Source organism: Dromaius novaehollandiae, chromosome 8, assembly GCF_036370855.1.
Source record: "Dromaius novaehollandiae isolate bDroNov1 chromosome 8, bDroNov1.hap1, whole genome shotgun sequence".
Lineage (NCBI taxonomy): Eukaryota > Metazoa > Chordata > Aves > Casuariiformes > Dromaiidae > Dromaius > Dromaius novaehollandiae.
Window position 1 is genome coordinate 7601622 of NC_088105.1, and position 20457 is coordinate 7622078.

The 20457-nt window shown below is 39.4% G+C and overlaps 1 protein-coding gene across 3 annotated transcripts in view; it reads right to left on the reverse strand.

The window, feature by feature from the left end:
* The window catches only part of HMCN1 (hemicentin 1), a 189191-nt gene that overhangs the window by 88069 nt on the left and 80665 nt on the right, over positions 1-20457 (reverse strand). For all 3 annotated transcript variants that reach the window (XM_026101129.2, XM_026101130.2, XM_026101128.2), the window contains exons 21-36: positions 19097-19256; positions 18075-18249; positions 15484-15611; positions 13405-13677; positions 12234-12329; positions 11620-11814; positions 10475-10605; positions 9639-9786; positions 9029-9155; positions 7851-8005; positions 4989-5267; positions 4066-4347; positions 2882-2990; positions 2228-2397; positions 1843-1997; positions 971-1094 (exon numbers count right to left, since the gene is read on the reverse strand). In XM_026101129.2, the coding sequence (XP_025956914.2) occupies positions 971-1094; positions 1843-1997; positions 2228-2397; positions 2882-2990; positions 4066-4347; positions 4989-5267; positions 7851-8005; positions 9029-9155; positions 9639-9786; positions 10475-10605; positions 11620-11814; positions 12234-12329; positions 13405-13677; positions 15484-15611; positions 18075-18249; positions 19097-19256 (2707 nt within the window). The remainder of the gene's footprint in view (positions 1-970; positions 1095-1842; positions 1998-2227; positions 2398-2881; positions 2991-4065; positions 4348-4988; positions 5268-7850; positions 8006-9028; positions 9156-9638; positions 9787-10474; positions 10606-11619; positions 11815-12233; positions 12330-13404; positions 13678-15483; positions 15612-18074; positions 18250-19096; positions 19257-20457) is intronic.

Genomic DNA, 20457 nt, shown 5'->3' on the forward strand with positions numbered 1-20457 from the left:
AAGCAAGATATTTTACCTTATTAATCTCTATAAATTTGCAACATGACAGAAATATCAGATTATAACACTCTAAACAAGGAGACCAAGAGCCAAAGAAATAACTTGTGAGTGTGGGACTCTGACACTAAAATTAATTATGATACAGTCATCATAGTATAGGAGGTTTCCCTTTCCAGGCCTCATGGAGGGACATAGCGCAATGTCTTTTCATTTCAATTTAACATTTTCCAGTTACTGACTCTGTTTGACAATAAAAGCCAATACAATCATTAGAAGCATTTTGCCATAATCCATTCTTACACCTCTTGTGTCCTTTGAAGGTTAGGTCACACCAAGAATGCACAATACTTCACAACCACTTCTAAGGCACACACATGTAAATCATGCTGAGAGTATTTACCAACTTCTGAAGTTTCCCTGATTCCTTTAGTATTGTTTTTAGCTGGAAAATAAAATTCTCTTTAAACAGTATGAAAGAGCCCCTCATGAAAGAATGCTTTTTTCTCAGTAAAGTCATTCCTGTAAAATTTCCCCAGCACAAGCTCATGGGGAAAGCTGTTTTCCCCACAAGACTTGGATGAAATTGGTAATACCAATGGTGGTACATCATGTCTTGATTCAGAAACAGAATACAATTCTGAGCGCCTTGGTGGTTTAGTGGAAATGTGTTTCGCTTCTTGGTACATATTTGAATAAGAAAACTTAACTGGAAAGATGCATTCCTTTTTGTGGCCCTTGGTACCACATTAGGAAGGCCAAATCCCAGGAAACGCAGCTTTTGTCTTGACTTCTTACTCAGGGAGTGGGACAAAGAAAGAAAGAAGAAAGACTGAAGTGCGGAAATAACAAAAATGCCAGAAATTAACATGGCTTTTTCAAAGACAAAAGAGAAAAAAAGGAACAAAGATGTAAAAAAGCTGCCTTAAAACAGCCGTGTTTAGCTTCTAACTAGAGGCAGAAATATCATTACCATGCACATGAAGCCGAACGTGCTGTTGGGCTTCTCCTGCAGCATTTGTTGCCACACAAGTGTATCGGCCAGCATCTTCGAGCAGGGCCTTGACAACTTGTAGAATACGGCCTGAAGACTCCAGCTGTACCAAAACAGAGAGCAGGGAACCACTTTACACAATGATCCCAGGCAGAACGGCTAAGGCTAATGGCACGGTAGACCTTTATGCTGAATACAGCCAGTCTCATCTTTCCTCTAACCTGTGGCTAATATTCATGCAAAAGGTGTCCTGGTATTTCAGAGACTTCAGTGCTCCTGGGACATCAGGATTATTAGCTGTACAGCTGTGAGGTGGGAGAGGGACAGGCAAGCAAGGCAAAAAGGATGCTGCAGGCAGAGAGAGCTGTCACTGGGCAAGACATCAAAAACCGCTCCAGCCTGAAGTAAATCAAAGCCATTACAAGCACCCTTCTCCTTGGAGCATGCAGGCACTAGGAAGGGCTGTTCCTTGAAAGCCAGAACCTCACAGTGAGAAGGAAATGTATAGGTATGTGCTACAATCCCGCCTCACAGTGACAAGTGGGTAGAGCCACCTCATAACTGGCAGATGACAATCCCTTGAAGATTAAGGTACAACTGAAAGGAGCAGATGCTGAATTTACAGTCACGGACTCTTCTGGTATGGAGATGTCTAATGGGATTCAGTCTGTTAAACGCTATTCGATCTGGGATATTGTCCTATTCAGGTAAAAAACCCATCACTCTCCAGGATGGATCTTTAGCATCTTTATATCACAGTATGAAGAAACCAAAGAAAAAGAAGTACTAATGTGTGTAACTTATTGTAACCATTTTTCATGTTTTGAACCTCATAAACTAGTTGTGCTTACTCTTATATTTCCTCTGGCTGTGTTTACTGGTTGACCATCTTTTAACCAAGTTATGGAAGGGCTGGGAATGCCATTGGCTATGCATTGCAGGGTCACAGGCTTGTATATCACAACAGCTCTCTCTGAGAGCCCAGTCGATTTGATGGTTGGAGGAACTGCAAGAAGCACCACAAACAAAAATAAAATACCCTTTGATGATGTATATTTAAATATATAATAGTAGAATATACCACAGACAAGAAAAAATCTAATTCTAATCTACTCTCATCTCGGATCTTTCAGCTCACTAATAAGAAAAAACATTTTCACAGAACTTGAGCACTGTCTTGCTAGCAGCTTAAAATAAAGGCAGTCTGCTGCTCTTTTCCTCCCTTGAGTAACTTACCATGCACAGTAACATCAAATTCCCTTTCATGTTCTCCTGCCTTATTTGCAGCCACACATTTATAGCGGCCAGTGTCTGACACTTGAGCTCGAGAGATGAGAAGTTTGTGCCCATTTAACAAGATCTTTTGTCCAGCTCCCTCTTCAACCGGCTGGCCATCCTTCAACCACCTACCAGAAAGACAGCATAATCTCAGATTTCCATTACCATAAAATCAAAGATAGTCCTAAAATATGCACATTTTTGTTTAACAGTATGTCTTAGTAACTACATTTGCATTTCTAGGAAGATTTGAAGATGTCAGCTGGTATTCTGATTTTCTGAGTGCCACAGACCAAACTCATTTATCTGGGAAAAGATGTATAGGGCAACAGGCATTAAAGAAAAAGTGAGAAAGGTAACAGACTGCTGGGAGGCAGTACTGGGAACAAATGCCTCCAAAAGAGGCAGACAGAAGTCTCCAAAGGTAAAGCAATCGCTGCTGGCAGATGAAAAGTGTATGGCTGCACTAGTAAGGGAAGAAGAGTTTCATCATTTCTTGTTATCTGTTCTAATCCCCAGGACACGCATACTGGCACAACAGGCCCAACAAAACGGAGTGAAATCCTGATCCTGTGATGCACGTGCATTTTTTTCTAATACCAGTGCCCTTACGTGATAGTTGGTGAGGGTGTCCCTGTTGCTGAGCAATCCAACTCTAAAGGGCTATGGAGAATCACGATGTAGTCCAAGAGCTCACCTCCGCCTTCCACAAATGGTGGGACTGTAGGAGAGGAAAAAAACAGCAACAGAAATATTTAAGCATCAGAAATGACATAAAAACCTATCATAAATAGTAATGTTTCAAAAAACCTTGACACTCATCTCACTCTGGGACAGGGACATTTGCGTTCAACATGCAGGATGTACCAGATGATGTTTTCTGACTTCAGCTGTCTCCTCTAATTCTTGTTATTGGGTTATTGTTTGTTCATTTGTTTGGGGGTTATTTTTTTTAACAAGATTCTGTCTGAATTCACCAGGAAATGTGGATCCCATCCATGCTGGGGTGGAGGTTTCCTTTCAGCATCCTCTCTCAGCAAAAGGATAAAAAATGCAGAGGACCCCTGTCCCTCTTACAGGTCCTCCCAGCTTTGTCCCATCCTCTTGAAGGAATGGGTGGAAGCACTGCCATACAACTCCTCCCAACTAATTCTCTGACTAGCAGGACCAGTGGGATATGTTTGGAGCAGCAGAAGGTGCGCTCTACATGTGCATGCAATAGCCTGCAGTGTTCTTCTTCAGCAGGGTAGTTCAAAGCCTAGAAATGTCTAGACGGTAAAAATCACATCTTTAAAGGCCTTAAATCATGTGAGGATAATTTCTTTGGTGATTAACATTTGCACAATACACTTAGAAACAGACAGAAGAGATTACTGAGATTCAGACTGTGGTAAAGGACTCCATTGAAAATGAGGGAGAAATCTTTTCCAGAGAAAGGTTCAAAATTTGCACAACACAATTCAAACTTACTCCCCGAAAGCTACTCTTCCAAAGCAACTAACTCAGTGATCTTTTTTTCAACTGATTCCTTTCACAGCCATGATTTTCTTCTATTAAGGCATATTAGAAAAATTTTCAAGGTCCCTGAGAATATTTACTCCCTCATGCAGAAAAATTCTTCAAGAACTAACCTGAAAGTAAGAGCCTTGGAGCCTGTAGCCCTTGACAGAAAAAGAGCTCAGTGCCCAGGTTTAACTAAATATGCAACTTGACTAACTGACACCAACCAAAATAAGAACTTGCTTTATTAGATTTATGTGAATCTGGTAAGTTAGTAGCTTTGTTGTTTCACACACCTAAGACTTCAACTTCATACTTCATTTCTTGTTCTCCAGCTACGCTTGTAGCCACACACAAATAGTGGCCCCTGTCAGCCTCGACGGCGTTCAGAATCTCCAGCTTCTTCCCACCGGACAAAATGTGAAGGTTGTCGCTTGCTTTCACAGGCACGCCATCTTTTAACCAGGTAAGGAGAGGTGGGGGGTTTCCCTCAGCTTTACATTCTAACACCACTGAATTGCCAGCAACCACCTGCCTGTTCTGCACTGTGTCAGCATCGCCCTCAATAACTGGAGGAACTGTAGAGAGGAAAAAATATATTGCAAGTAATTAATTCTGTAGCCAGAAAACGTATTAAGAGCAAATAGGTTAGTTCCTCCCAACCCGCTTTGGCTCTACACACCATTACATCACGCACAATTTCATGTGAGAATGTGCTGCCAGGGCAAGCCAAGATAAAAGGGAAAACAGAGAATTCAAATGCTGTAGCTGACTATTGACCAGTGGTATAAAACAGAGGATCTTCCAGGTTTTGAGATGGTAAAACTAAATTTAAAGGTGTTAAAACACAACATGTGAGACCCCACCCACAGAGATTATTTCAGGTAAACATTGCTTAGCATGTGCATGCGTCAGAAAGAAAAGAGCTAGGAGAAGAGGAGAAAATAGGTTTTTGGAGGAGAAATAGTTTTATACCTCACTAAAACATGACATCAAGAAGTTATGGGCTTTTTAAGCGTCGCCTCAGAAATAAAGCACAGGATGTTAAGTTCTTTCTATGCTGTTTGCTAATGCAGGCCAGTTTTTAAAGGCAGTCATTGACTGTTGTTCAGCCCTTAACAGGCCTGCAAAGCCTGATTATATTACCAAGGCAGAAAAGCCTTCAGTAAACGCTTCTTGTAAGATGGCAAATAATCAAGCTCAATAAACTCTCACTTACCATAGACATCCACTTCATATATTTTTTCAGCAGCTCCCGCAACATTGGTGACACGGCAAGTGTACTTTGCAGAATCAGAAACTTGAGCCCGAGGTATCTGCAGGAATTGCCCTCTGTCCACATACAGAACTTGGGGACTGGAAATAATTGGGTGTCCATCTTTGTACCATGTAATGGTAGGAACAGGGATTCCCTTGGTTTCACATTCCAGATTTATAAGATTGTTAAGAAGTGCTGATACCTCTGTAGTAAGATTTCCTCCTTTAATGCTAGGAGGGACTATTTCAAAAGAGAAAACAAAAGCATTAAAGCCTCAGTATGCAAGTCTGTGCAGTTTTAAATGGGTTAAATGTGAGAATGTTGTAAGAACAGAAGATTTTAGCTCGATCAGACTTCCAAATCTTTTCTGGTTTTTGTTTTATTTTGTTATATGGTGTCTGTACAATTCTCTAGGGCATACTGAGAGATGAAAGCATCACAAGAACACAACATAAAAGGAATCTAAGAAATAACTGCCACAGGAAAGCACTGCAAAACAGTGCTGCCCCATTAGAGATACCTGGAAACACCTGACCTTCTAGGATTACAATGTGTTAGGCCACCTAGGCCTCCAATGCTTCCTGGAGTGCATTTGGGTATGTCTCTGCCTCTTCCCTATCTCTGATGGGTGAAGAAGGAGCAATCGTTATACTCCTTAGGAGTTGCACCAGGAAACTAGAATCAGTAACCTGCTATTTAAAATACCAAATGCATCCAAGAGCCTCTTGACTGGATTGGGAACTGCTGGATACTCAAAACTTCTGAAGATAAAGTCACTTACTTTGAGACTAAATACAAGCTTAGCAGTCTAACTTTATACTCCTATTTTTGAAACTTTTGGCCCACAGTCATTTCCCTTACTCGCTAGGCAGCAGTACTCAGATTTTTTTTCCTAGCAAACAAGCTTTCGTGTAAATCAGCCAATATAAAGAGTTCGTAAATCTCTGTAGAAGTCATAAAAACACAGTGCAATTGGCAACAACTAAATTTACAGCCGCTGAAAGTACCAGACACATCTGGTAGACACATTAACTCCTCTGCTGCCAAACATGCACAGTATAACCTAGCCTTCCGCTGACTTCCACAAAACGCTCGTTGAAAATGTCAACACAGAAATAGAAGGCAAAGTGTCAGTGCAGGGATCTACACCTGTGAGACGGGTCTTGCAGATTACCAAAACATGCTGAAGTATTTTTCTAATTAAATAATTTGTGTGTAAAAATATGCAAATGTATAAAATATGCTGAAATTTCCCCAGTTTAAATGCAAATGCATGTCTCCATCAACAAATGCTTTCATTCACAGAGATGGGGAACAGTTTTAACATGCTGTTCTGGGAAAATATGAAAGCCAAAAGTAGGACTACAGAGCAAAAACAAGTAAGAGCAAGTGAGAATTAGCACCTGTGTTCCTCATTCTCTTGGCTTCTGCTTGTCTGGCTACGATTAAGCCATTTAAAAGTAATGAGATATCCTGTTCTACTATCACCAATTCATCTCTCTCTTCTCAAGAATCTGGTACGGACTACTCAATAAGGAATTTCCTTTGTGCTTTTTTCATTCCTCTGATCTCCCTACAACTCTGATCACCTGAGATACTTCACAGCATTTTCTTTGTTCCCTATGGAAAGAGACTTCATTGTGACTGGTGTAGAGGCATATTGAGGTGCATGTGGTTGCTTGATGTTTCAGAAATGTCCCAGACGAGGGGTATAATGTGGCATGAGTTCACAGCTATCAGATCCACAGGCACCTTCAGGAGCAAATCCACATGAAATAAGGCTTCAGTAGCTCGAGTGCTCATGGATTCAAATTCCCACAGTTCATGCTCTGGGCCCAATAGTCTTATCCCACCTATAGACTTCTGCTCGTTTCTCCCTTATTTCTGCTAGCACTGTGTGCTCGTTGTTTTCACATTTGACTGGGCCTTCACACACACTTTGTCTTCCAAACTGCAAAACTCTTCTCTCCTTTAAAAGTCCCCCTGCAAAAGCTCCCTCCTCCTTCCATGAATCTTCCCCCTCCTTTTCAACCTACTTTCTAAGCTCTTCATTTACCTTAAACTTATCTACACTAATCACAGGAGGTGTCTGCACTCAACATGTCAGTGGTAAGACTTCGTAGCTTGTAAAAACATAAAAAGTAAACTCAGCGAGCGTGCTGTAAGCTTTACCAAAAATAATAATGTTAACGTAGTTACCCATGCTTGTGCTGCTTCTTTTGCTGTAAATGTCCTTGATTTACACCAATTTAAGCAAGCAGATACACCCCAGTATCTTCAGATCATTTGGAACATTCTTTTTTCGAAAACTATTTGGGTCTGGTTCTGATTGGTTTTGCACTGGATTAAGTCTACTAACTTTAACTTATTCCTACCTGAATTTACTGCTAACACTAGGTTAAAGGAAAATAAGACTGTATTAAAATAAAACTCTTCTAATTCATTTTCCCCTCTCTAAAACAAATCAACAGAATGAAGCCAACTTGATAGTAAAATCATTCACTTGAAACCAATTAATAACAAAATCCCAGAAGGCCTTTGAAGCTTTTTTGGCTTTCGGCAATTAGAAACCAATAAAAAAACCCACAAAAAAGCCACTTAAATGCCAAGCTTGCAAAGATTCAGACTACATCCATGCTTAATGTAATACACATAGATGTTCAAAATGTCACTACGTGGACAGATCAAGTCAGGTCTACACACAAATTTTGGAAGATCAGTGTCTTCATTTATATTCATCTGAGCACCTCTCTTCAAAGAATAAGCCTATTTTAATGTGCAAAAGAAGAAGATATTCCAGGATCAGGCATTCTATAAACTTACCATGGATGATCAGCTTGACCTCCTTAACTTGTTTGCCAGCACTGTTGGTGGCACTGCACTGATACCGACCTTTGTCAATCCTTCGAGCACTCTTTATGTGCAGAACTTGACCTTTGTCCAGAAGCTCAACGTTGGGATCGCCCAAGAACAAGGGCCTGGAATAGAGATTATTTCACTTCACAGAACTCTGACCCCCTCCTTTCAACATTGATTTAAGCTGACAGTAACAACAAAGGGTACTTAAATGTCAGTAATTGTATTAAAGAGGACCGTTTAGTGCTAGAACAACACTATTCATCAGAAGAACCACACTAAGGTGACTAGCTATTAGAATCCATTATTCCCTATTTCTAGAAGAAACCAAAAGACAAAGTTATTTGACTCAGGTCACCCAGGATGCCAGTGGCAGAGCCATAGTCCTACTCCTGCTGTCAGTGTCCTTTTCTAATTACCAGGTCATGACAGTCCTTTGCTGATAACAAAATGTCTGCATTTACTAGATAGGAGTGTCAAAGTCTCAACACCAAAGAATAAGCAATTGTCACATCAGGATATCTGCGTGTTCTAGCCAATATCTACACTGAACTGCATTATTAAACACCAATGCTATTTTTAAAGTATTTACAGCCCATTTTATTTCTCGGGCTAATATTTAAACTGCCAAAATTCTTTTTTTTGTACGCTTTCCTGGAAGATGAGATGAAGAATTGAAACATGCATACTAAAAATGTTTTAAAACCTTTAGTGTATATGTAAAGAACTGTACAAGGCACTAGCTAGAAAAATATTTGACATGGGTACTGTCTACCAGTGAAAAAAATCATGTCAGCAAAACAACTGTATTTTAACTAATAATAAATATAAAATAATCTAGATGGAAAGAATTCAAAAAAATGGTTATATGTTTGTCTTGGTTCAAACACTGTCTGGTTTCAAATATTGTACATCTGCTCTGCAAGTGCCAGTGTGAGTAATGTGACAGCTCACAGAGAAAAGCAGGATGCTAATATTTGACCAAAGCGCTCTACGTCACACTACCACAAATTTTTTCTGATGACAATAACTTAACATTGAGAGTGGTTGCAAGAAGAGCTTGCTAAAACAGCGCATCCATTTCTTCTCTGTTCTAAAGGAGGAATAACCTAGACACAGACCACAGGCAACAACAAAATACTTACTTGCCATCTTTGAACCAGTGAATGTCAGGAAAGGGGAAGCCTTGGGCTCGACACTCCAGACTGATTTCCTGGTTGAGGATGACTGCAATTTCACCAGGGGTAGCAGCACCCGTTATACTTGGTGGAACTTTAAGACAACAAATGTTACAAGAAGAATTGGAATTTAAAGAGGGAAGATATGCTACGAAATGGGAAGAAAAGTAATAGTGGAGCAACTTCAGTTTTCACTATGAAGTCCTGCTAGTCCAAAACATCACTTCTACTGTGACAAGCACTTTCACACTAGTGCTGGTGAACTAGTGCAGAAGAAGATTCCTCCTAGCTTCCAATCTACGTTAGTATCGTGCTCTCAAAATACAAAACAAAGTATCAAAGGCTCGAATCCAGAAATGAAAAACAGCATTTTGTCTCTGTTATTATCAGAATGGCAAATGTTAAGTACTTAAGAGCCGTCATGAAGAGTGCTTCAACAATCAACGTTCAATGGGCAGTGTAAGGAAGAATCTATTTATATTAAGTTGAAACATACTGGTGTCTTAAATATCAATCATTTTTCAGATCACTATCTTAAAAAAACAAATTAAAAAAACAAACAAAAAATAGTACTAACCTAGTACATCAACGTTAAACAGTTTCTCAGAGCTTCCTGCTACATTTATGGCTTTGCATGAGTATTGTCCGGCATCATCAGTAGCAGCTTTAAGGAGCTTCAGTATCTTCCCATTGTGCAAAATCTGGAGAGTACTGCTTTCCACAACCTTAAAAGAACCCAAGAGATTAGCCTTATGTGATCCAAGTTACATCAGCCAAATATCACAGCTGGATTTTTATAAGAAAATGGTAGTTTTATTTAAAGGGTAATCCATTTTCCTTTTCAGTCACAGCACTAATCTCCTCAAAAAGTTCTGCAAGATATCCACTATGACTTGTAGCTCAGCGTACAATACAGGGTGGTAAAACTATAAATTACTTGTCCATCAGCAACAGTCAGCCATTTTGGTGCATAAAGATGTCTCTCCTCATCTTAAAGTATCAGTTATCAGCTACAAGTAGAAGCGTAGGAACCAAGAATAATCCTAAGAAACTCAAGTAACCTCCATGAGTTCTTGTTTCTCTGTATAACAAAGAAAATACCATTATTTGCCCCCTTTGCAAGTATTCTGGCATCTACAATACTGGGAGATTGTTAAAGTTAATTCCTGGAAGAATCTTGAAAGAAGAGTTTATTTCTGACTTACTGAACAGCTGTATTAACAGATTAGCCGTATTTAGCTAGCTTTCTGTGTGGGTATTCTTAGTGCAGTTTAAATATACATTAAGGCATATATTTACTTTAAATGAGCTCTCATGCCAAGCACTCAAAAGTGAAGTTAATACGTAACAGTTAATAAAAAATGCTGGAATTGAAGATGACTGTATTACTTCAGTTAGGTTAATTCTTCATACCTGGATATCTTCTTTGTACCAGGAGATTATTGGGAAGGGGTTACCAGATACTTCACACAAGAGACTTACAGGATGCTGAACAACTACAGATGTATTTGTCACCGTTTCTTGATCTCTAATTTCAGGCGGAACTGCAAGAAAGTTTGAAGTAATCTATCATGTCCTGTATCCCAGTGATTTCCCACTTCTTCCCCCCCCCCCCGCCCCCGCCCCCGCCAATGAAGGACCTCTGTCATCTAAATTTCCCTGACCCATTTCATCTACTCCCTGATGTTTCTTCTTCACTCTGGACATACCTCCCCTTTCTTACTCTCAGAGAACAGACTCTTCTATTGCCCAATAACAAACTCATAGAGAAAACTACTTAAAACACAATCATCATCAATATTTTAAAAGAGTATTTTATAATCCCATGTTATCTGCTTATTATATACAGATTCCAGAGAGTCATTTCTTCATTTCACCAAGAAGACCTGCCTATTATTTCTCCTACTATGAGTGCATAGAAAATGGGTGTATGTGACGGATGAGAAAGTTCAAACCCCACCAACAAGCTCTGCAGGCATATGACAGAATTCCTGCTTTTCTTGGAAAAAATGATAAAGATATAATACTACTTATCAGAACTATCTATCACGGGAAGTGAACAAGACTAGAGTAAAAGCACACTGTTGGAAGCAAAATGTACCGTCTCAAAACATATCTCAGAGCCACCTGCAGATTCTACCAGCAACTGGGGATAGGGAAGAAGAATATCAGGAGTGAGTATTCTCATACTCTGTGTTCCATCCTGTGAGCAAAAACTTCTCTCATATTTATATTTGAAATGTGGATCTATCATCCAGTCTAACTTCTACAGTGCAAAAGCCCTTATTGCTATTTCTGTCAAAGTCATCAAGTATAACTACAGCTCTTTATAAATAAGACTCACTGAATTATTTGAGCAAAACAAAGATGGTTTGCATATAAAGCTACAGTGAATAGAAATAATAGAAGTTATATAGAGAATAATAGAAATGCAAGTACTCAGATTAGTTTTCATAATGCAACTGCTCATGGGCAGATTTGGGGCATGCAATTTCCAACAATAAAAGAGAAGATGCTCTTCTGAGAACAGCTCCCCATTAGTTCTGTTTATTATTTACCATGAACTTTCAGGTTATATTTTCTTTCTGTGCTTCCAGCTTCATTGACTGCCACACAGACATACTCTCCGTTATCAGAAGGTATAACAGAAGCTATGATCAGCAGTGTCCCATCCTCCAGAATTGAAATCCCCGGTTCGCTGCCTGTCAGCTCTCTTCCATTACGTAGCCATTTGATGACAGGCTTTGGAATACCTAACAAGAAAAAGGTGAAACTTCAAGAAATTCTTTACCTAGGTCAGAATAAGGAGGATTCACGTAACTCCCACTACCTGCTGCAGCTCTTACTGGTAAGGACCATCCAGATGGAGGAAAAGGGCCTTCAAATTTACAGGAAGCCTCTACTGTTATAGCATGACACCAACATTACAAACCTTAGTCCTAAACATTTTAATGCCCTTGGCAGCTGGCAATGACTTTTTACAGAACTTCTGCAAACAGTGGTTATTTAAATCACTAGTAATTTTAATTTTTAGCATAAACTATGCTTGGAAAAAACTTCATACTGCACATTTTTACCATGACAGGCAGTACAAATAAACTTAGCAATTATCAATGGTCAACAAAAAAATATATATACATTTGTCACTGAAAGCAGTAATAACATTGCACACCTTTTGCTGGGCAAGGGAACGCAACACGCTGATTTGCCACTCTTTCTTGAAATGGACTATTGTATGGAGGGTCAAGATCATCTATAGTAGGAGGTTCTGAAAGAAAATTAAACCAAGGAAAGTGTCTTGCCCGCCGCTTCGAAATATGAAAATATGATCCATCAATTCATATCTTACTAGTCTCTCTCATTCATACAGGTCAGATTCCAATAACCATACATTGATGAAATGCGCTATAGAAGCAGTCTCTTGATTTCCACAGGAATATTTAGGAAGCAAGCAGTACAAAGAGACTTTCAAAATCTGACTCGGATCAGTTCTCTCTAAAAGCTGCTATATTTAATTTCAAAGCAGACATGGTGTTTCTGCAAAATCTGAAAAATATTAAACTGTTTTTTCTTATACCATGTCTCAGTACTTCTTCCATCCTTCATTCCTGCATCTCATTTTAAACATGCATGCTGACTGTGACAGTAGGAAGAATATTATTTATAACTAAGTGAAGTTAGTGGAGTTTCTTTGTTGTTTACAATGGGTGCCTCTTGGCACCTCTAATCCAAAGGGATCAGAATATTGCCTTTAGACTATCACTAAAAAGAAAGAATTCCTGATGAAGTCAGCCATGATACATTGATGTCAGTCAGCTGAGCAAGTCAGCAGTCATACTTTATATTTAAATGGGCACATTAAACAGCGTTGGCCAGTTAGCATTTTAAGAGAATTTTAACTGACTGAGCTCTTCTTCCAGCTTCTTTGAGCTCATACAAGGCTCCATTTCCACTGAAAGTGATAGCAGGCTCTGAGGTTCAGAGACATACTCTCTGAAAACTTTTGACATCTGAACACAGGGAGACAATATTTTTTATTTTAGATTTGAATTACCCAGTGCAAAAGCAAATCATAAGCATCTTTAAGATTGTTTAAAAATATAATACATTTTGGGTTTCCTTTTGTTATTTCTGCAAACTCTCCAAAGTCTCTTCGCCTATTCTAATTTTCTTTAATTAACATCAAAATACAGCACCTAAAACATACATAGAATTGGATTTTGTACCATGTAACAGTTATAACAGCAAACAATACTGTCCTCCAAAACACAAAGCAGACAGCACTGGCATGAAATGATACTGAGTCACAGCAGGAGGCAAGGTTACCGGCCTAGTTTAAATACCTTGAACTTGCAGTGTTATCTCTGACGTGTCGCTGCCCACTACATTACTAGCGACGCACTTGTAGACTCCAGCATCAGGAAGCTGGACTTTGCTGATGCTTAGAGCTCCATCCGGGCTGTGGATAAACTGGCCACCATCCACCAGCACGGTACTTCTGCCTTTGAACCAAGTGGTTGTTGGAGGAGGGATCCCCTGGGCTCTGCAGGGTATGTCAACTCTGTGGCCAACGTGTACTTTCATAACTCGAGGCCCACGCTGTATCTTTGGAGGAACTAAGCAAGACAAGTAAGTCCACAGTAATGCAAAGAAAATGATGTGCAAGATCACTCTTGGAGGAAATACTTGTCAGTTTTTGTCCTTTTAGGAAACATCCTTCCTTATTCAATGAAACTGAATTCCCTCAAGTGACTAAGGAAGCAGAAGTGCATGCTCCCTACAGATTGGAAGTACAATACCCTATTGCTTAACTTACTTGGATAGGCTGTTTCAAATTCTTCTGCATTACTTCCCTAGAAGCAGCATACTCTTATTGTACTGAGCACATCCAAAGAGCTATGGATACAGGCTGTTCACAAAACAATTCAAAAGTTTTTATGATAAAGTTAACTACATTTTCCCTTTGACATTTTAATTTCCTTCCCCCTAATCCCTCATCTTTGTATGCTTCCAAACACAAGTTCAGACAAGAAGATAAAGTATGGCTAGAAGAGATTCTGCTCGTCCCAAAGAATATATAAATCTGACGTAACTCTTTTGCCACAATGTTTTTATTTCTAGGGATCATTGACAATAAAAAGACTTATAAAGAATGTCTGAAACAATAACAAGTGCCATTTTTCCAGACTCTCTGCTAATGTACAAGTATAGATAAACAAAGATGTGCACTGATACTGGATCTCTCTATACACAGAGCTAGACAGTAGTCTGTTACAGCCATTGTAATTGAATTAGCGTAGTCTGAAGTTTTCGGAGCTGCTTGGGGCAAGAGCTCCAATCTGGTACATTCATGGTATGTGATCCACTTCAAAGCCGTATGTTGGCAATGGGCACTGGCTTCCCCAAACTCTACATGAGCCACAGGAGAACCATCTCCATATGCAGCTACTACTGATCAGCCTCATCTGGGCTGTAGCAAGCCATGGCTCCCGCACCTGCTCTTCTCTGCGCCACAGTACTAGCAGGAAGTACATATGCCAGGGGCTGTGCTTTTGTCTGACGTGGAAAAAAGGTGAGGAGGAATAAATGGGAGGGTATGGAGTTAATGATATGTGACGTTGAATTGAGGAGACTGGTTGGGGCCTCAGTGTGGGGAGAGCAGGAAAGAGACAAGGCCGTGAGAACGTGATGATCTGTGGTAAAAGGTGAGCAAAGTGAACATGCGTCCCAGCTTGAGCAAGCGAGACAAGACACCTTCACTGAGGGGGAGAGAGGGTGGGCACAAGGACAGGGTGCTGGTCTGAACAGAGAAAGTGCAGTAAGAAGATGGGTTAAGGTATTGGTTTGCATAGGTAGGGCAAAATCTATAAGCATAAGCAGAAAGACAGGAGTGAGTGCCCATCCACAGGCGACAATGTTGCACACTGGCTTCACTATCACCAGTTGCGGTGTAGAAGATGACTTGGTACATTCCTTATCAATGGAGTTTGGATATCTAATTCCCATCAGGTCAGTGGGAACTCAACATCTATAAGCCTTAGCTAACTTTGCTAATCTCAGCATTTGTTGGAAGACTTACTAATGAGAAACTTCTTATACAGAGAACTCCCAAGGGCATTAGAACAATGGTTTTCAGCTCTCAGAACTCCTGTGGCTGACTTAGGAAGAATTAAATGTCATATAGTGCTGTATTTCCTTCATGATCCTAAGCAACATTAAAGGAAGATAGAGAGATAGATACACCACACACACATGCAGTATTTCCTTTCAGATAAGCAACAACAATTTGCATATGAAGATAATATGACCTGAAAGAATATGGGTCAATAGCATTGAAATGTACATAAGAAAAAACCTTCTGCATGAAAACATGCTACATTCCAAATGGAGCCTTGCAGATGATTATCCTAGTTAAAACTTACCATGTACATTTAGCTTCACTGACTGAGTCACATTCCCAGCAATATTTGTGGCTACGCAGATATACATTCCACTGTCTGAAACTTGTGTCTCACTGATCTTCATTGACCCTGAGGGTAGGAAAGTGTGTCTGGAAAAATAAGCAGCAGATACACTGTATAAATATTTATTGAAAGCGGAATGATCTCTACTTACATGTTACTAATGATTGCCATGAACTAAAATAACACTGTTCTACATGGTACATTGCATTGTGCTTTATTACTAAACTATGACTTACACTTACTCATTTTTTCTAACTCTTTACTGAACCACTACATTCAGAACACTGAGCAAATATCGAAAATATAAGATCTACATAACAAAATTTGGTTCTAGCTACTTACAGGACATATTAAAACCTGTCTCATTTCTAGAGATAAACAAGGGGGAAAAAAAATCAAGTAGACATGGAGCCCTTTAACCTCCAGTCATGAATTTAAGTTCAGCCCAGGTCATCGGCATCAAAAAGTTGCTGTAAAGTTTTTGATTCTATTTCATCCCGTCACAGGAAAGATGTTGTCATAGTAAATGAAGGAAGGGGGGCTTTTCTGAATGCTATTCTGATTCAAAACCACCAGCTCTGGTGTTAATAGAATTTGTCACTGTTCACCACTAAGTAGTTAACTGTAGAGCACTGAATTTTATTACAGTTCTGGTCACAGGCTTGCAACATTCAAAGATACAGTCTTGGCCAGCTAAGCCAAACTCTTCTTAAACAGAAGACAAAAGAAATAGAGACAGGGAAGAAAAAAATAAGGTACGGACATCTACAAATTGGTTTGACAACTAGAAACTCAAGCCTTACACTCAAGGTTACATTCAGTTTAGACAAAGTTGGTGGGAATTAGTGATATCACCTGTCTTCCTTCCTCTGGCACTCTCCAATCAGGATGATGTCGGCATATTTGGTATAAAGGGTAAATTTGGGGATTGCAACAGCCTGGAGAGATTAATGGCAAGAAAGTGAAGTTCATTTCTTCCAGGGCATCCATAACTGTGTGAGATTGTGATTCCTTTTCTGCTGTCCGTATCTTTTTGTTTGTTTGTTTGTTTGTTTTTAAGTATCCCCAAAAGACATGATGGCTGGAGGAGCTTGCCTCTCATTATGTTGTCCACTTACTAGATTCACTTCCTGACAAAAGTCCTTCATTTCTGATTTCACTCTTCTTTTGTTTACTGGTCACATTTCTAACATTGTCTTTGGGTGGTCTCAAACAATTTTGTTTGGACTAATTCTTTAACTTTTGCTGACATCTGTAAACCATCTTGGAATGGGCTGAATTGGACTACTTCTTAACTGGACAACTTGGACCCCACCACAACAGCCATGAGCAAGTAGCTTAATTTATCTATGTCTCATAAGGTAAAATAAGGACAAGTAATGGATCGAGAATGCAGATTTGTTAGTGCATGAGATGTGGTCATAGAACACAGCAGAAAAATCCACACAAAATACTGCCAACAAATTAACTTTCTGCACACAAGACCCTTCATCACAAAAAATATAGCTGCTAATGCTGTTGCAGACCCACAGGAATAGGTGGATCTGAAGATAAACTTTTCCACAAAGGCAACAGACTCACTTTGAGGTCTGTATGATTCCTCACCATTGCACTGGAATCGCTGAGAGACATTAGACAACCGGCACAGCAATCTCTAGAGTGTGCATTTGGTCAGAGTTGCTGTTCCCTGGTTTAGGAATATAGCCATAGCCTTTACCTGCTCTTGGCTATCCTGGACACTAGAAAGCATTAGCAGCCCCTGTGACAGCGCTGACACTTCAACTGGGGACATGGGGAAAAGAATCACCTAGTTTTTGTCTCCTTTATTTTGTACCACACCAAAATAGTAAGGAAGGAATCAAATATCATGGTCCACTCTGTAGACAAGACAAGTCTCTTCCCAACTCTTCAGTCTCCAAAGCTGTCAGCTCAACATTTTTATGAGCATTTAATTATGTTTTCATATTTTCATGAACGACTGGAGAGTTTCTGGATCCAAAACACAGCAAGATAGGAGCCCTTGTAAGCACTCCCAAACATTTATCATCATCTGTATTCCACTGGTGGACCATACTTCATATGAAAAACAGACAGTGCTCCCCTGAGCATAAATATGAAGTGCTAAAGAAAAGAAAAATACATTTTTAAAGATTTAAAATCAGACACAGATTATGTGGGTCTCAGGGCACCACCACAGTATAAATATAATGGGATCTTCCTTGACCTTGGCCTCCTGAGTTTGCTAACTCAGAGTGAATTTTGAAGTTCTGTCTTTGCTTACGAACACTTACTGGAATGGAGTCTGTACCATGATACATAGCTTTAGTATCTTTCAGAAGGGGACAGTTTGGGAAAGTTTGGGAAACTTTCCCCTCAGTTTGGGAAAAGAATTTCAAGACCTAGTGAAACAGGGTCCTTATGAAAGAAAAGAAAGGACAACTTAATACCTTTTGATTGATCATGAGGCAATTAAAAATTGTATACCCTTCCAAAACCTTGAAAGCTTAGAAGTAATTTCATTTTCTTTGGTTTTCATCAAACGTTGTTACCTCGGAGAGAATGGAGATATGAGCTGCATTTCTTTAGCCCACGTAATTATGGGAGGTGGCAAGCTCTTTACTTCGCATGGAAGTGTGATCTCTTCCCCTGCAATTACTGAGATCTCCATGGGTTTATCATAGGCATTTCCTTGCTGGTCTCCAGGCCTGGACACTCTAGGTTTCACTATAACATGGAACATGTTAAGAAACTGTAATGAATACATATATTTGTACAAAGGTAACACCATAAAATTTTACTTCAGATTAAACATCTATTTTCTATATCGGGTACATAACATTACAATTCTATTTTTAATGACATGCCTGCATTGGACTTGCTGCTGTGAAACACCATAATGCAGATGTACCCAAGTTCACTAGCTCAGACACTGGCTGATGCAATAGTACAAGTATCAGCAAGGCTGCGCTTGCTGCCCGAGAAGCTGTTTAAGTAGTCAACACACACAGTTCATGTATGCTGAGCTCTGTACTACACAGGTCGCTTGCGACCAATACCTGAACTATGTCACACTGCAGTGCCAATACCTATAAGCCAAAGAGCCTTGTGTAGCAAGCCCAAACTTTCATCTAAACCAAATTTTTGATAGTATTGGGAGATGGTAGGAAGACTTGTGAAGGATGGGACTAATGCATCTTCATTCTTCTCTTCCATCAGCAGGAACTTCTATTTCTGTACAGATGCTTCCTATCCACTGTCATACAAGATAAAATTATGATATGCCCAAGTTCCCTAGTCCAAAAACACATGGTGACAGGTAACAGGAGATTTTAAGAGAATCATAATGGTGGCAGGATAGGTCTTTTAATCTTAGCCATTTGTAAAACCTAGTATGTAGCAGATCACTAGATCCAAAGTCAAAAGCACTAATTAGAGATTATCTTAAATCCGGTTTGCACTGCAGGTATCCTACTCCAGAACAACCACCTGAACAGGTTCTGCAGCCTAAATTAGAGCTCAATTGGCAGAAGGGGGAACAATGACACTGTATTTGGTTTTAACTTGTATGTACCATAGACAGTTAGCTGGACCTTCCGTGTAGCATAACCAGCAGCATTTGTTGCAGTGCACACATACTCCCCAGTTTCTTCACCCCCTGGTGAAACTACATAGAGACTTCCATCAGACCCTGCAGAAAATTTCATGTTGCTGGGAAGAATTTGTTCTCCCTTCTGTGGAAACAAACAAAAAAAGCCCATAATGCATGCATTTTCTAAAATAAAATAAATTACAAGCATTTAATTCAATGAAAGTCAAAGTTTACAGAGATAAAATAAAAAATCTAATGAAAACACACACTGTTAAAGGTATGTAAAAATTGTCAGGCCCTCAAGTAGCTCCCCTAGTTTAACCCACTGTTGTGACCCTTTTGTATGAAAACAGCTGTATTTTTAATATAACACTGGGTCAGATTTTTCACTGTGCAGTATGCTTTATGCTCTTTAATGCAGTTTTGTAGACCAAACAATTTGCAAGCAGTCTTACTAAACTGAGTTTAAATACTCTAATTTACATTACAGTACTGATTCTATTGTTTATAGCTGGGATGGAAAAATACTCTGAATTAACTAAGATCCCAAAATTCTGTCCATATAAATTAATTAACTTTGACAAACTTATCACTTTTTTAAGCTCACTTTCTAGCAGCAGCAAGAGCAGAAGTACAGGGATTCTTATGCAGAAAACCTTTTATATTTTCCAGACCGTAATTCTTGAAAATTTTCAAGATTTCAAATGAATCAATTTTGAAGTGCAATTCCACTGCAGAAACAGATTTTGTATAAAATGTTGTTTCTCAGTCAGCAGATTCTTCCTTGTGTGTATACAAAGTTGTATTTGATAATTAAGTAGAAAGATAATCTTTCACTGCATCTCATTCCTACTGTGTTTTACTCGTTGCCAAACCAATCCATTTACTGGGTTCTATCCCTGCTTTTTAAAAAACTTGTTCACAAGGTCCCAATCAGTTACATCTGTGCAACTTCTGAGGCAACACTGCATTCATGGCAATGTCACGCGGGCCACAAGAGCATTCACAGCAATGTCATGTAAGCTGTAACATACCCCAAATAACTGTTATTATCAGAAATTATGTTGTTCAAGTAGGAGAGAAAAAGAAAACAAAACAAAAACAATAATCTCAGCCTGATTCTTAGACCTCAACCCAAATTTTCAAAAGGAGGTTTCAAACTGCAGCCCTGGAACCATTACCTAATGCTTTTCCTTCCTCATAAGTGGATCTCTTGTCAGGGACATGACTGAAAAGTGACAAATGGTTAACACCACAATGCCATTTTTATACGTGCTTTTCTTGGAGAAAAAAAAGTCACCTTAAAGTAAACCTCCAAAACAAAACTGAACTTTCAATCTGCG